The sequence below is a fragment of the Monodelphis domestica genome, chromosome 3 (assembly GCF_027887165.1).
Source record: "Monodelphis domestica isolate mMonDom1 chromosome 3, mMonDom1.pri, whole genome shotgun sequence".
Taxonomy (NCBI): Eukaryota; Metazoa; Chordata; class Mammalia; order Didelphimorphia; family Didelphidae; genus Monodelphis; species Monodelphis domestica.
This window is the reverse complement of record NC_077229.1, coordinates 35,634,679-35,652,182: the sequence shown is the minus strand read 5'-3', so window position 1 is coordinate 35,652,182 and position 17,504 is coordinate 35,634,679. Positions and strand designations below refer to the sequence as shown.

General features: G+C 37.7%; 1 protein-coding gene across 6 annotated transcripts in view; it reads right to left on the bottom strand.

Annotated features, from left to right (window-relative positions):
• The window catches only part of MED13L (mediator complex subunit 13L), a 446,607-nt gene that overhangs the window by 322,547 nt on the left and 106,556 nt on the right, over positions 1 to 17,504 (bottom strand). Inside the window, exon 2 of one of the 6 annotated variants that reach the window (XM_056821680.1) lies at positions 6,747 to 6,825. The exons of the other annotated variants lie outside the window; for them this stretch is intronic. Within the exon in view, the coding sequence (XP_056677658.1) occupies positions 6,747 to 6,825 (79 nt within the window). The remainder of the gene's footprint in view (positions 1 to 6,746; positions 6,826 to 17,504) is intronic. 6 annotated transcript variants of the gene reach the window in all.

Sequence of the window (17,504 nt, the reverse complement as noted above, 5' to 3'; positions counted from 1 at the left end):
AACTAACTTGGCGAGCAGGGGTAATTGTCCTGATGTGGCATGGATACTCTCTAGGGCAAAGTAGTACAATGGAAAGGGGGATGAATTTAGAGTCAGAGAAGTCAGGTATAATTCCCAGCTGTACCATTTACTAAAATCATTTACCCTCTGCTGGTCTCAGTTTGTTCAAATGAAAAAAAGTATTAGAGGATATGTCTATGAGTGTCCCTTCCACCTCTAGATCTATGCCAATGAGTCCAGACTTGCAGAAAGTGATGTCCTCAGGACTATAAAAGATTATGTAGGAGCTGCCCATAGTCATAGTCATAGTCAACAGGGCCCTGAACTCAGGATGCACACCAAGCTGCTTCTCCAACTGTTTGAGCTGTTTGTAATTGGATTACAGAAAATTATGACACTGGAGACTGTCAACTGAATAAAGAATAGCACAGGAGTCAAAAAGTCAAGGACCACAAAGTCCCTAACCAAAACCATATTAAGATAGAATAAATTAAAATACAATACAACATAGATAATGTGAAGTTGTGGTTTTCTCAGTCAACCCACCTAAAGCAGGGATCCATTTCTATTTGAGTTTGAGACCACATGAAGTCAAGCTCATCTTGGGGGGAGGGGGGGCAATAATTCCACTGGCATCTGCTAACATAAGAATAGAGGAAGGCCTTGAAGCATCAAGGTCCTTCCTCAGTAATCTCTGCAGTAATATGGAGGTGGTCTAATTGTCAGAATCTTCCCAATATGGCAAATTGAAATAATTGCCAGTTTTCTAGAGGACAGATGTTGGAGTCATGCTGGATAAATGATGGGAAGAACCACTGCTTAGGGAGAAAGAGCCACCAAGTCTTTCTGCCTTCAGCAGAATGTTGCTTCAATATCAAGATATGCTTTTGGCTTCTTGTTTTATTTTGTTTTTTAATTGAGCCAATCATGGTTGGTTGGTCAATTGGTTCTCTCTCCCTCTCTTTCCTCCCCCCCACTCTTCCTTCTTCCTGTCCCCCACTCTCCTCCCTCCCTCCCCCCTCTTTCTTTCTGTCTCTCACTCTCTCCCTCCCTCTCTTGCTCTCTCCTTCCCTCTCTCCCTTCTCTTCCCTCCCTCCCCCTCTCCCTCTCTTTCTGTGTGTCTGTCTCTCTCTGTACTCTTCTGCTTTGGAACTGATATTTAGTATCAATTCTAAGACAGAAGGCAAGGGTTTAAAAAGGTTAAAAGATCATCTCCAGAGAAGAGTAAAACTTTAAAGAGCAGGTACATGGTTTTCATATTTCAATTGGTACTTTCCAGACCCTTGAACAAAGTAGGCACTAAATGGATGTTGAAATTGACTATAAATATTAAACATTATCATCTTTTGTCAAACTCCTGCACTAGTGTCACTCTTGCCTCAAGCCTAGATGTCAGGTCCTGGATCCATTTTTTTTTTCTGACAAGCAACACCTATGTATGGCTAACTTCAAAACTGTCTTTAACTGGCTGAAAATCCCCTTAAATCTGAAAAACATTGAATGGAATTCCCTTTTCTAACCTGCTGACCTCTAAGCTCCCTTCTATCCCAGGTTCTGATTCTGCAAGTCACTAGCTAACAATCTCTATGCAGTTCACATACCAGTCAAAGAGATCATTTTTTTACAGTACCATAAGCCTGAAAACCAAACAGACTGTCTAGATGTTCATGTATACAAGCAGAAGGAGCATTTCTCTTATAACTCACCATAAATAGACAAATTATTATATTAGAATCCTTTAGTGGACCCTCAGACATCATTTATTCTTGAAAAGGACTTTGAATTATAAATTGTGTTACTGCTAATAACAAATCTTAAAATAGGTCCATAGCACCTGACAGTCTAGATTATAGAGCTTCCTCATAAACAAAAGCAGACCAGGTATTGGATTCTGTACTTCGCCAAACTTTACAGACCATCTTACATATTGCCGAAAGGAAGCCTAACTCATGGCCCAGGGGCCTCCAGTCTGTGGGATCACACAGTGTTCAATCTTGTAGAAAGTCTTCCCCCTCCCCCAAAACCACAACTTTTGGTCTCAATTCCCACCCCACTCCCAGAATAATTTCTGGAAAACCTTAGCATAGACCTTATATAACTATTCATATATCTCTATAGATTTAGGTGAAAGATTACAGATTAAAGATCATAGATTTACAGCTGAAGGGGAACTTTGAGGCCTCCTAATACAACCCACTCACTTTACAGATGAAAATTGACTAAGTGACTTAGCCAGGCTACAACCCAGCTGGTGTCCCAAGTGAGATTTGAATTCGTGACTTCTAACTCTGGACTCAACCTCACTGCCTCCTTAAGGCCTAAGGTTCCCCAATAGCAAAGAAATAAGATAATTGAGATAACAATGTATATGTTAAGTATAGCACAGCTTTTTTTTTTTTACCCCCATCCAAAGAAAACACAAATAACCCACAATAGCGCCTAAACAATCTATTATTTTCCTCTCTCAAATGAAACTCTTCTTTCTCGGAATTATAGCACCACTTCCCTTAGAAAGGAAATCACTTGGTACAAAATTATTAAACATTAAGCATCTACTATGAGCCAGTCATTGTTCTAGCTCTGGGGATACAAATAAGAAAAAGAAGGCCAAGTCCCATCCCTCAAGGAGCTTACAATCTAATGAGAAAAGACAGATACTAGAAAAAAGTAAGGGTGGGATTTACGTTCCTGGAAGTAAATCAAGTACAGAGGCAAAGAAAACAAAGTAACCAGGAAAGGTCTAAGCCTGTGGTGAACCTATGGCACAGGTACCAAAAAGGGCATGCATACCCCTCTCTATGCGCACACCTACAGTTACTAGAAAGCCAGAGGGACTCAGGGTAGAGCTGTTTCCCTTCCCCTCTCCAAGGGTCTGGCCTGAGGACCTTCCTCACTTCACCCAGCCCTCTGCCCAGCAGAGTAAAGGGTGTGGGCAGGGCTGGGTAGGGCATGGCACTAAGTCTGAGTATGGGTTGGGAGCAGGCTCAGCACTGGTCTAAGGCTCCTCCTTACAAAAGAATACTTTGAAAGGAATTTACTGCTCCACCCTCCAATCAGAAAGGAGAGCAACTAAGGGTGCTGAAAAGCTGTTGAGTGCCCAAATCTGAGTCCAACAGCATGGTGATGAGAGTTCAGGTGATCAGTTTATCCTGGGGAAGGCACTGATGTTCTTTGGAGGTGAAACCAATCTAAGCCACTGGTGAAAATGGAGAGATTGGTATCTACCTTTCCATCAGGGTGTCCTACACAAAAACCCACCCTTTCCATGCAACAATGAAAATTCTGACTCCCCTGGCTTAGAAAAGCAACTAGTGTTCCTATCCAGTCTGTGTTGTTCAATCCTTTTGTATTTGTGTCCAACTCTTTGTGTGCTCATTTGGCGTTTTTTTGGGGGGCAAAAATCCTAGAGTAGTTTGCCATTCCTTCTCCAGTCCATTTTACAGATAAGGAAACTTAGGCAAACAGGATTAAGTGACTTGCCAAGAGTCACACAGCTAGTATCTGAAGCAGGATTTGAATTCAGGAAAATTAGTCTTCTGACTCCAGGTAAGGCACTCTATCCCACTGTGCCACCTAGTTGCTCTGTGTGTACTAACTGATTAATTTAAAGAGGAGAAGACAAAACCCAAGTCTTGTGACAGGCCATATTATATCTTAGACTGCCAGATACAACTCCAGCTTCAGGAGGAAAGGTATAAAGAAAGAATCACACCATCTTATGTACTCTTGCTTTTTTTTAATATAAAAGGTGACTTCCTACCATGAACACCTCACCTCTTAGCAGGAGGCTAGATTCTGAAACTCTTGACCTTAGGGCTGATAGAGTGGCAACACCTAGGCTAGTACTGTGTAACAACGTCCATAGAATGCTAAATCTGGGAACCTTTGAACTTGAGGCAATCCCAAGGCTAATGCTGCTCAAAATTCAACTCATCTGTCAAAAAGGTTGGGCTTCTGGAACTCACTTTAGTTGGCTTCAAGGTTTCCTTTCCTACATAACTAAAAGTATGTCCAAAGTTGGGTCCAAACACTCTCCAGCACAACCCAGCTGCTACCAAAAGCTTCTAAATTCTGGGACTGAGGGCAGTAGGGATGGCCCATTGGTCCTTAAAGGGATATACTGATGCACAACCAGAGATCATTCATGTCTCTTTTCTCAGATAAAGAAAAAGGGGACAGAAGTGAGAAAGTTAAAAAAAAAATAAGTCTACAATGAAGTCTCTCCTTTTAGAGCCTTAATACAAAAGGGGTGCCTCTAACCCACAAAAATCTGGGCCAATTAATTGCTAAGATAGAATCAAAGTCCCAAACAAAGGCTCACCAACCCAGTAAACTCTTCCAATTAATTTGGGAAAACCCCAGATCAACTTACCCACCTTCCCCAGCCCTACATCTAGTTTAAAATATGTATATTTATATATATGTGCATACTTTCATATAGTTTATATTCATATTTTTCTAATATTTATTTTAAATATTTCTATACATTATATGTTAATATATATTAGACAACTGAACACTTTGGCAGTTTTCTGAAATTATTCCATTAAGTTGTATGACTGCATAAACATTTTGCTTTCTAAACAATGGCAGTGGGATAGCAATGAATCACTTTAGCTCCTATATCCAGCTGTCCTTTCAGATTAATGGTACACAACTTTATACTTTGGATAACAGTGAAATGTACCTTTTCTCTTTAATGATATATGTCTAGGATCAAACACAGGACCTTGACCTCATTAGCATCATAGCTATCTATGACAATATGTTCAATCCTACAAAAGAAATCAATAACTAGCATATTGCTTTTTAAACACCCTTCAAATTCTAAAACTAGAATGACACCTACTAATCCTGTATCTAAAATTATTAGTAATGTCACAACAAAGTTAGTACTAAAGATAAGCCATTTCTTTGGAATCATTTTCAAAGAGTTCATCTACTATTCAACACAATTTAATTTAATCTTGGGGAGGAAAGAGAATAATATAATCACTGTAATACAAACTGACTAAGTATGGTTTATTCTTCATTTTGGGAACTAAAGCACAAAGAATAAAACTGTTTCACTTGTCATAGATAATACACACACACACACACACACACACACACATAAAGAGAGAGAGAGAGAGAGAGAGAGAGAGAGAGAGAGAGAGAGAGAGAGAGAGAGAGAGAGAGAGAGAGAGAGAGAGAGAGAGAGAGAGAGAGAGAGAGAGAGAGAGCGCACTTATTTAGAACTAGAGGCTATTTCATTTAATCCCCAAAACAATCCTATGAGGAAGGTGCTAGTAACCCCATTTTGCTGATGAGGAAATTGAGGCTGAGAAAGATTTGCCCAAACAGCTAATAAGTGTCTGAGGCCAATAACATCACACAAAATTTCACAAAAACAAAAATATTTTGCAATATATTTGATGTATATATCATTTTATTGCTCGTGTGCATGTGTGTTTTAGTAGCAGCTAAATGTATACATTCACTCACAATTCTTTTTGTATATGGATTTCTAGAAATCTAATTGGCCTAAAGAGATTCTCATCCTTTCAGATTACTTGTGAACTTTAGTCATCAGTAATTAAATTGGGTGTAATTGTCATGATATAGGAAGGGTTCCAGATGGACATTACAGGACGGGCTAGCTCTGCATTTTGTTATACTTTAAAAACTAGAGCAATGTCACTAAATTCTTGAGGCCAATGACAAATACACGTCTAGGTTCTTCCATATCCCAGAGGATTTAATCATTTAAATTTACATGAAACCCCTGAAGTCATGTGAGGCTATAAAAATAATTTTATAGGCTTCTTCAAGTATTGCAGTGACAATCCTTTGAGAATTTCATTATTTGATTAAGAACCATAATGTGCAAGCAGCAATTGTGGAATTTCAACAGACCTGGCCCTTTCTGCAGCACTGCTTTCCTCTCCCTGTGCTTCTGACCCATAACCTCTGCTCTGAACTTTTCATGCCGAACTACTTACTGCTCTTCCTACAATCTGTACACTCTATCTATACCTACTCTTCTCATTTCTCCTTAGTTCATTACCTCCTAAGGCAGTGACTCTCTTCCCAGAAAGATTATAGAAAATCATGTTTCCAAGATCCTAATATTTAAAAAACCCACATACCATTTTCTCAAATGATGCACAACCCCAGAAGGCTAATACATCTCTAAACGTTTCCTCCCCATGTTCTCTTTACAAAGCAGAATGCTGGGACCATCTCCTTCGTAATAGGAGGCCTTTTATGATCCCACATCTACCTCCCAAAGTATTTCATATTTATTTTGAATGTTGCATGTATTTCTCTATGTACATGTAGTTAACTCTGAGAGGACAGGGACTATTTCTCTTTGTTTCTATATCTATACCTTCAAGCTTAGCAGTGTAGGGATAATTTAGGGACATGATCTAATCTAAATTTGATTTTTGGTCGCCAGGAGATATCCCAAATAAAAAACCCAAGTCAGTTTGGAAATCTATGATGGTTTAATCAATATAGAGGGAAGAGATCAAGGAGAAGAGAGAGGGAAAGGGTATAGGATTTCACCTGCCTGGCCTGTGCCTGGGAGAGTTCAAAGTCCTCTGCCACAAGGTTTCTGAAGAAGAATTAGAGGCTTCTAAGTGGATAGTGTTTGGAAGGTAAAGGAGGAAAAATCAGCCTAAACTCCGAGAGAACTCAGAGAAGACACCTCACCTGAACTAGGTTACTAGGCTTCCTCCAGTATAGTATCAAGGGAAACTCACCGCTAAACCAGACAGTAGCTGCCACCACGCCAAGACACTCAGCAAGCCGCCGCCAGCCACCTCTCCACCGCAAAAGAGGCTAGAGAGAGGAAGCGACGTGAAATATATAGATGGTTTTACATCACTTTCCTGCATCTCACCTGAATCAATGGTAGCTTAAGCTTGACTTACAACAGCCCAGGGGTCTGTCAGCTATTTCTGATTTGTCATTTGCTAGCACATGTCTATCATAGGCCATCCTCCTAGATACTTAATCCTTAAGTATGGGTGTAGACATTTCTGATTTTGTTAGACTAAGTAGGGTGGATTAATCTAAAGTTCACAGCAGTGAAGATCATACATGCACACAGAGCAATAATAACTAATAAAATGCATGTTCCGGAGTACAATGATGTCTAAAGACTTCCCCATTCAAGAGTTTTACCAGAATCAGTTTATCTTCTGAAATAGTCATACCTCACTATATCGCAGTTCGCTTATCATGGCTTCACTACATCATGGATTTTTTGTTTTGTTTTTTTTCCTGTATCAGGAGCCTGTGGAACGAAACTCCTGCGATAGATGAGGGATCATTCTATTTCTACCAAACCTCTCCAAAACTCTCATTTTTAACTTCTGAAGTTTCTAAACGTTTTTTTTAAGAATTACAGTCAACTATAACAAATTATAGTTAGCAAACTAAAAAAATAAAAGGCAGAAAAAGTGATCTGCCCTTCCCACTTCCACTTAAATATAAAAGAGATTTGGCACTGTACCAAAAGACCAAACCGTAGCTGTACTGCAATAGAAGAAAAAAGCCCCAAGTCTAGGGATTATGGCTCATTACCAAATAAAATTTGAAAACTGTTAACAGAAGTACCCCAGATGATTTCCAATCACCACAATTGCATATAGGCATTCTGTAAGATGGTATTTAAAAGATCACAATCTTCAAGGGAATATTTTGAGGCTACATTATATAAGTTGGAGTGCACATCTGGGCCCTCAGCTAAAAGGGGAAGTGAATTGCTTTGAAATGCTGCCACATTTGCATTTACTTTCCTAAAGGAAAAGAGGGAAAAAAATTCATAGTAGGATGAGAATTCTTGCTTCCCTCAAATTTCTCTCTGCTAAAGCCCCTAGGGTACCCTTCAAATCTATCAAATCTAAAATAAACACCTTAAACGAAACAGGACTCAAAACCAAAAGTGAACTTAAACCTAAAGTAGAAAACTCCTAAGTGCTTATATGCACTTGTGAGTCAGAAACATGCAGTCAGCCCTAGAAAAATCCTCTTCAAAGTCAAAGAATATACACATATCCTGTGCAGAGACTTCCAGATCACTGGATCAGAGAATTTTAAAGAGGTTCTTAACCTAGAGTCTTTTATAATCCTTTGAATTTTATTTGATGCATTGGAAAACATTCTGAAAGGGAGTTTGCCAGAATGCCAAAGGGGTCTATGACATAAAAAAAAAGATGGAGAATCTCTGATTTACAACTTGAAGAGATTTTAGGTCAACTAATATGAAACCCTCACTTTATATAAGAGGAAAGTAAGGACCCTCTAGAGGGATTAAGTAACTTGCCCAAAGTCAGACAGCTGAAAAGTAAAAGAGAGGAGGCTGTGAACTCTGGTCTGCTGACTCCAAATCTAGGTTCAGACATACATACTTCATAATCATTAGAAAATAATATGAACTAGGGAATCTAAGTTCTATGACTGGTGAATATGACAATAAATTCATGACAGAATGTGGTGCTTGAAGGTCTCACAAATATAAGTAAAGAGGATCAAGGAATAATTCCTCAGTCTCTATGCTAGTTTTTCTAAAAGAATAAAGAATTTTATATTTTTATTTTTCAAAAATGGGGTACAGGAAGGGATAGTGGATAGGAGAAGGTGAAAAGAAGTAATAAAAGAGCAGCTAGGTGGCTCAGTGAATTGATAGCCAGGCCTAGAGATAGGAGGTAGTAGGTTCAAATCTAGCCTCAAACACTTCCTAGCTGTGTGATCCTGGGCAAGTCACTTGACCCCCATTGCCTAGCCCTTACCACCCTTCTGCCTTAGAACCAGTACAAAGTATTGATTCAAAGATGGAAGGAAAGGGGGGGAGGAGGAGGAGAAGGAGGAGGAGAAGCAATGAGAAAACCCAATGGGGAGGGGGGAGCTCTGAAAAAGAGGACAGGATGAGTGAAGACTTGGAGCTAAGCAGGCTCTTCCCAAACAGAAAGCAGTTGAATACTCATGATGAAAAGCAAACAGCAGTGTGTCTTACAAAGAATGGAAATACAAATTTGGGAGGTCCTCAACCTAACAAGTGGAAATGGTCAAAGGAAGAAGAGATAAGTAGTCCTCAATGGTGATTTCAGCCTAAGAGGCTGAAATAAGCAACTATTAGCTGACCTGGTGACACCAATGAAAAGATCAGTTCTCTTCCCAGAGCACACAGAAGCCATGAGGGAAACCCTCCCCATCTCCACTGCAAGCTTTTTTAAGCCCCTTCTGGAGATCACCTGGGCCCAAATGATACTGTCTGAAAGATCCTCAGAAGCATGGCTAGGGATTTACAAGGTAAGACACTGAAAAATTTAGAAGCATAAGGAATGTTTCACCACTGTGTCTACTGAGGAAAGGCAGATCTGGGAGATTGGGAGATAAATATCTTCACAAGAAGATGATGTCCAAGAACTGGATCTGGAATGCTGAACTACAAAGCAGAGAAAAACTAAGATCCAAGCTAGGAAAAGACTATACTCTGCAAAGACCAGCAAGAAGGCATTTATTTACTTGGAAATTTACAAATCTATCTGAAGGTTTTAAATAGAAATGGAAAGGAGAATATTAAATTGCCCACATATTGCATACACACATGTACACACACACATAAAAAACATATACACGAGTGTATAACATACACATCACACATCTCATATGATGTATACATTGCTATTCAGTCATTTTTGCCATTTCTACTCTTTGTGATCCCATTTAGGGGTATTCCTGCTAAAGATACTAGAATGTTTTGCCATTTCCTTCTCCAGCTCATTTCACAGATGAGGAAACTGAGGTAAAGAGGATGAAATGATTTGCCCAGGGTCACATAGCTTATAAGTTTCTAAAGCCCAATTTGAAATCAGGAAGATGAATCTTCCTGACTTCAGGTCTGGCATTCTATCCACTGTGCCATCTAGCTGTGTGGATATACACATAGGTGTTCATATATAAACATACACATACACACACACTTCAAACTAGATACCAATTAACAACTACAATGTAATAAAACCAAGTGATCCCCAGAAGATCACAGGAGATAATATTCAAGAAATGAGTCAGTAATAAAATCCCTAAGTCTCATACAGCCATACTTTGGTGAATGGTACACAGAAAAGCAAGATGAACTTGAGATCGTAAAAGACATATCACTAAGATTTAAAGAGATAAGATTCAAGAAAAAGGAAAGTATCATGAAGGCTACTGGAGTAAGATCAATTGAAGCAGACACAGAAGCAATACTATCTCAAAAATACTACAGACTACCTGACAAAAAATAAGAAATAACTGGGTTCAGAAGAGATTCCAAGCCTGCCACAGATATAGCAGCACTGGGGAGAATTTCAATGGACCAGACATCTGCTAAAACATTTTCTTTGCCAGAAGCAAATCAGTTGATTTATTTACTTGACTTGGTGATAATTCAATAAGCAAAACATGAAAAAAGAGATAAGCATTTATTCTCAATCTCTCACCAATAAAGAAAAATTGGTTGATAAAATGGAAATGAGAGACTTCTCAGGTGGAGATGATCATTCCATATTCAGAATATGTGATAGAGAAGAAAAGAAGAGTACAGTCTGTTATTCACTCTAGATTTTCAGAAATCAAATTTCAAATGTTTCAGAGGATGTATAAATAGTATACCATAGATTGAATTTCTACAAAAGAACTCAGCTAAAAAGGGATGGGAAGATCTCAAGAATGAAATTCTGAAGAGCAAAAATTTCATTGTAGAAGAAAGAGAATATTCTAAAAAGATAGTGTGGATATACAAGGAACTCATCAACCAACTTGTTTTTGTTTTAGTCAAGATATAAAGGAGGCAGTTAGGGCAGTTAGAGAGCCAGGCCTAGAGATAGGAGGTCTTGTGTTTAAGTCAGACCTCAGAAACTTCCTAGCTCTATCACTCTGGGCACTTAAACCCCACTGCCTAGCCCTTACTGGTCTTTTGCCTTGGAACCAAGGTGGAAGGTAAAGGGTTGGTTGTTTGGTTCGTTGGTTGGTTGGGGGTGGGGGGGAAGAGACATACAGAAGATAAAAGCAAAGACAAATCACAAAATCAATCTAAAGTGTAGCATATGCCCTTAAAAAATATTTCAGGAACACTAAAGTTCAGGATTATCAAAGGCTGACATGGAAACAAAGGACCCTGCCCCCCCCCCCAAAAAAAACCCCAATTTGTTAAAAAAAATGATATGGATCACTACTTAGGATAAATGGAAAGATAAAAATAGTTAAGAGAAAAGGGAGAGCTACTCCATTTTTCTATTTTCCCCACAGAGGAGGAAGTGTAAAGGGTGATGGATTGGAAATTAGAGGCCCTGAATTTGAATCCTAGCTCTGCCATTTGCTATCTGTAAATATCTCCATCTTGGTATTTACTAGACAAAATACTCCATCTGGACTAGAAGACCTCTAAGGTCTCCAGTCCTAGAACCATAATATCTAATAGGGAATGGATATTCAAGATAAGCAATGAGAAAGTAGGAGATGGTTTAATGTATCCTTGAAGAGATCAAGTCACCAGGCTCAGATAAATTAAATGCTAGGACAGTCAATGTTTTAAAAGCTTACTGTATGCCAAGAACTATGCAGAAGCAATCAGCTTAAAAAAGCTAATAATAATAATAATTTAAAAATCTATGTCCTAAAGAGAAGGTATTAAATGAACTAGTAGATATGACCACAGAGAATTCAAAGACTATTTTTAACAATGCTTGTGACCATGTTACATGATCGAATGACAAACATTAAGCAAATCAAACTACACCTCCCCTAATAAAAGGGAAGAAAATTAAGTCTGCCAAACAAAGGCCAGGGAGATTGGCATTAATTTTTGACAAAAATTTAAAGAATATTATTTTAAGGATGATTAAAGAAGTTTAAGAAATGGATGAGGTGATTACAAAGATTGCTAGCACAGCTTCTTAAGGCAGGGGTCTAGACACAATTGTCATTTTCATTTAGTGACCAAGTTGGAAGATCTGCTAAAGACTCTAAACCTTTTGGCCAAGTATTTGACCAAATATTTCATACTATACTATTGGATGAGCTGGAGGTGGAAGGTAGGCTACTAACGCATGACTCAGACTGTCCAATCAGAAAGCCAAGTTGAATGGTTAATAGCAATATAAGCGACAGGAACCAAGAGGTAGGGCCTCTTTTACTGCTCAGGTCTCAAGCTGTGAGAGGTTTTTCCTTGCTCTTCCCAGGAGCTTCTTATTTGATCTTTCCCATACCATTTATTGTGTGCTATGCTTGCTTTTGCGGGCCATTTGTAGCTATGCTGAGTCCAAAAGACTAGGACCATGTAGAATAGGAATCCAGGAACTAAAGACTTGCAACTCAGCTGGAAACTGAGTAGTTAGAGAAATCTGGTAGCCTTTTTCTTTCTCTTTACTAATAAACTATAAATTTAATATAAAGTCTCCAAAACTAATTTTAATTATAACAGTATGTAGCACAAACTTGGGATTAACAGCTAACAGTGTAGAGATAGGGTCACAATTCAAAATGATCATGATAGACCAAAACAGTGGGCCAGATGAAAAAAGATTATATTTAATAGGTTAAGGAATAAAGTCTTATACTTAAGGTCAGTTTCCCAAGTGAAAGCAATAGGGGAAAGGTAGCTAAAGACCAATTCCATGGAGAGACACAGTCTAAAAATTCTTAATGGAATGCAATTTCAATGAGGGATCTAGCTAATATGGCAGGGTTTCCATAAAAAAGGCAAAACCAAATGATAAATACTGCTATACTGTGGGACTTTAAATGGTCATATCTGGAGGAGCAGTTTCAATTCTGGATATCACATTTTAATGGGATCATTGACAAGATATGAAATATCCAAAGGAAGGCTATTAAGATAGTTATGGGGGGAGAAGCATAGAGAAAAAATAGATGTCTCCAAAGATTTATTACAAAGTTAACCAGGTGAAATGGTTAACCTCTTGGCCCAGGAGGGTCAAACTAGGAACAATGAGTACAAAGGGATATTCAAGCATGATATAAGGAAACAATTCTTAACATCTAGATCTTAGTGGAAGAGTTTCTCTCAGTAAACTAGGGGAGGCAGAACCAAGATGGTGACTTAGTAGCATCATTGAAACCACTCTGAGAATCCTTCCAAATCAATCTTTACATAAACCAACAGCAAGACAGAGTGAGGGGGCTCTCCTGCTGAAAACAACCTGAAAGGTAAGCAGAGAGTGTTGATTTTCACAGAGTAACGGGAACTGGAAGCAAAACTACACACAGAAGAGTGCTGGCTAACCACCCACCTACTCACCAGGTTCCAAGCTTAGGCATAGGCCAATTTTGAGATTCTGAGACCCTCCCTACACCAACAACAGAAGACCCCACACTCACTGTAAGTCTATAGAGCTTGGCCCTTTCAAGCCTGCACTGTGGTGAAGCTCTTGGCCCCAGAGTAAAATAGCTTAGAGTACTGAATCCTCCAAGCCATTAACAAAGGAGAAAGAATCAGCAACTTTCAGAACTCCCAGTACACAAAGAAAAAAGGGCTGGGAAAATGAACAAAAAGCAAAAGAAACACCTAAGCATTTAAAAATTTTATGGAGACAAAAAGCAAGGCACAGAGACAATAGGGAATGGTAAGGTCCAAGCAACCACATCCAAAGCTTCAAAGAAAAATGGAAATTAGTCTGAGGCACTGGAAGAACTCAAAAAGGAATTCAAAAATCAAATAAGACAGGTAGAAGACAAATGGGGAAAAGAAATGAAAGTAATAAAAAAAAAACAGCAAAATTTAAAAATTTAAAAAGCAAAATTGGTAAAATGGAAAAGGGGCCACAAAAACCCATTGATTCAGAAAAGACTCCTTAAAAAATAGAATTGATCTACTAGAAAAAGGCAAAAAAATTCAATGAAGAAAAGAGTTCCATGAAAAGTAGAATGGACCAAAAGGAAAAGAAGGATCAAAAGATCATAGAAGAAATTCATTCTTTAAACATTAGAATTGAGCAAATAGAAGCTAATGACTTTAAGAGACATCAAGAATAATAAATATAAATAAATAAATAATAAACAATAAATAAATAAAACAAAATCAAAAGAATGAAAAAAATAGAAAAAATATTAAATATTTCACTAAAAAACTGACCTAGAAAATAGATCAAGGAGAAATAATTTAAGACTTATTGGACAATGATAAAAATAATAATAATAAAGCCTAGACATCATATTATAAGAAATTATCAATGAAAGCTATCCAGATATTCTTCAACAAAAGAGTAAAAAAGAAATTGAAAGAATTTACAGATCACCACTTGCAATAAATCCCCTAATGACAATACCCAGGAAGGCAGGAGCTCCCAGACCAAGGAGAAAATACCACAAGTAGTCAGAAGGAAAAAAATTCAAATATCATAGAACCCCAGGCAGGATTACATAGAATCTGGCAGCTTCTACACTGAAGGATCAGAAGATTTGGAATATAATATTCCAGAAGGCAAGGGAACTAATTTTACAATTTAAAAAATCACCTATCCATCAAAACTGACTATATTCTTTCAGGAGAAAATATGGTCATTTAATAAAATAGAAAATTTCCAAGCATTCCTAAAGAAAAGACCAGACTTAAACAGAAAGAAAAGTTGATGTCTAAATATAAAATTCATGAGATGCATAAAAAGGTAAATAGGAGAAAAATATAAGAGCCTCAATAAGGTCAAATTATTTATAGTACTATGTGGAAAGATGATATTTGTAACTCAAACATTTTTAACATTATCATAGTAGTTAGGATTAATATACATAGACAGAGGGTGTAGTAGTAAACTATTTAGGATGATAAACAAAAAAAAATCTAGGGGTGAAAAAGATTACTCTAAGAGAAATGGGAAAAGAGAAATAAAATGGGGTAAATTATATCACATAAAGAGGCATGAGGGAACAATCAGAGGGGAGGGGAGGATGAAGGGGATGATAGGCAATACTTAAACCTTATTTTCATTGGAATTGGCTCAGAGAGGGAAGAATAGATTCATTGGGAATATAGAATCCTAACCTACTCTATAGAAAAGTAGAAAGGAGACAAGAAAGGGAGTAGTGGGGAGCAGAGTATATGGTAAGAAAATTTTAAGCTCCTTACCACTTGAGATTACCAAACAAAAATGGCATGACCATTTGCCAAGTGCATTGAATGTGATGCTTCCCAGTTTTAAGATCCTGTGCTCCTTACTCTGTTACTACTACTATTAAAACCAATAGGTCTCCATTTGCAAAAAGAAATTATCTCTTAAGACAAGAATAAAACCAGTTGAATACTTTAGGCTGGTATTCTTTTGTTATATTGCCTAAAAAACCTTTTAAAAATGAGACTTCTTTTGTAAGATGATGTGGTAAAAAGTGCACTGGATTAGGAGTCAGAAGATTTTAATTCCAATCTCAGTTCTGCCACTTCTCTGGGTAACAGGCTGAGTCATTAACATCTGTGAGCCTCAGTTTCTTTATCTGTAAAATACGGCAGCTAGACTAGATTGCTACAGTCCCTTCCAGCTTTAATGCTATGATTCTATATTATCAATAAATTCATGAGCATATTCATTGAATACAGTGTCAGAGGCAATGTGAAATTCCAAAGAACAAAAAAGTCTCTTCTTCCTGCTCCTGATCAATTCACACTCACCTTTACTCAACTGAGAACAGTGTTTAGAACAGTGCTTGGAACATAGAAGATAGTAAAAAGCTTTTTCCCTTCCTTATTCACATTGCTTCTTTCCTGTCCCTAGGTGAAATGCCCTCTCACATTCTTTCAGTCTATTCAAATGCTACTAATTCTTCATTAGTCCATTTATTTAATTTTATTTTTTTATTAATAACCCTTACTCTCTTAGTTAACAATTGTAAGACAGAAGGACAAACAGATAGGAAGTGTCTAAAGCCAGATTTTAAATCAGGACCTTCCATTTCTAGGCCTGGCTCTCTATTCACTGTGCTATCTAGCTGCCTTCATTAGTCTATTTTAAGCTACAATTCTACAAATCTGTACCTCACTACTCAAAGCAATTACTGTCTACTATGCATTCTGGCTCATTTGAGCAGTTTATTAAAAACTGCTTTCATATTGTTGTCTAATGATTTCATGTCTACAAATATCATTGAGAAGAGATTAGAAGAGATTTGAGGGCAAAGATTCTTTACAAATGACCAATAAATGCTTTAACTGAATTTACAGTTTTTTATTCCAGACTAAGAAAAAAAACTTCAGAAAGATGTTATTTAAAATATACAAAACTCATTTTCTCTGAGGAAAGTTCAAATGATTATATTTTGAATTTGTAAAAAAATTTCTTTATGTAATTGATTTTCAGGAATTGGTTACATCTTTGTACTTTAAAAATAAACTCTTTTAGGAAACCTGTAAATTAAAAGCCTAATAAAATGTAAATCCTTATGATAATTAAGTTATTTTTAGAAATGTGTTATCAACACTGCTTTCACTTATGAACCAAATTGATTGAAGCATAGCAACTGTTCCTTCAGAAAATATCCAATGAGATATTTCTTTTAGCCTAGAACATCAACAGAAAGAAATGACCCTATAATCCTCCTCAATACTATATTTACTTCTCCTCTGCCCTGTGAGATTTAAAATAATGAAGCCCATAAACTGTAGTGAGTTAAAATGGTTGAGGTTATAAATTGTGATAGATATAAGAGAGGGTGAGTAAATTTGACCGCAGAAAATATGTTTCACTACAGTGTCTTGGTTTTTAAATCAAATATAAGGTGGTGGCCAGGGAAATATTCCCAATTATTCAAATACCCAAGTCAACTGGGTTTTATAGAGATTTTTAGTTAATAATATAATGAGGAATTAGAGAAAGAGAGAAAGAGTAGGAAAGGAATAATTATGAAGGGCCTCAAGCCAATATGGCCTAGACCTGAGTCTTAAGAGAGAGAATCAGTCAGTCAGTCTTTTAACACTCACCACAAGGTCTGCCTAAACAAGGATTCTAGTGACACCAGGCCAGCTCCATCTCAGCTGACTTCACCAGAGAGCCTTTCAGCCAGAGACTGTTCCAAAGGGCCTCTCTCCAGAGCCTCCAGAGGGACAGAGTCCCCTCAGAGGAGCTCCAGCAAGACCTCCTTAGAGATTGTCCTCCAAAAGCTTCCCTTCTCCAGAGCCTCTCTCAAGAGATTCTTCCCAAGCAGTCCTCATCAGAGATCCTCCAAAAGGAATTCCTCCAAAAGGTTATCTCAAGAGATTCTGCTTTTTCTTATATAGGGGTTTTTCTCCCATGTCACCTCCCCTAAGTCCCTACATCTACCAATCACTGTAGACACTTTCCAAAAGACTGCCCATCTAAATTCCTGCTAAGTCGACCAATCTCCTCAGTAAGTCTGAATCAGAAAAAATACTGCTGTGTCAACCAATTTCCTCAGTAAGTCTGAACTAGAGAAAACACAGCTGAGTCAACTAACCTCATCAAGAGAAAACTTGCCCGACCCTTTTAGGTATCTAGCATCCC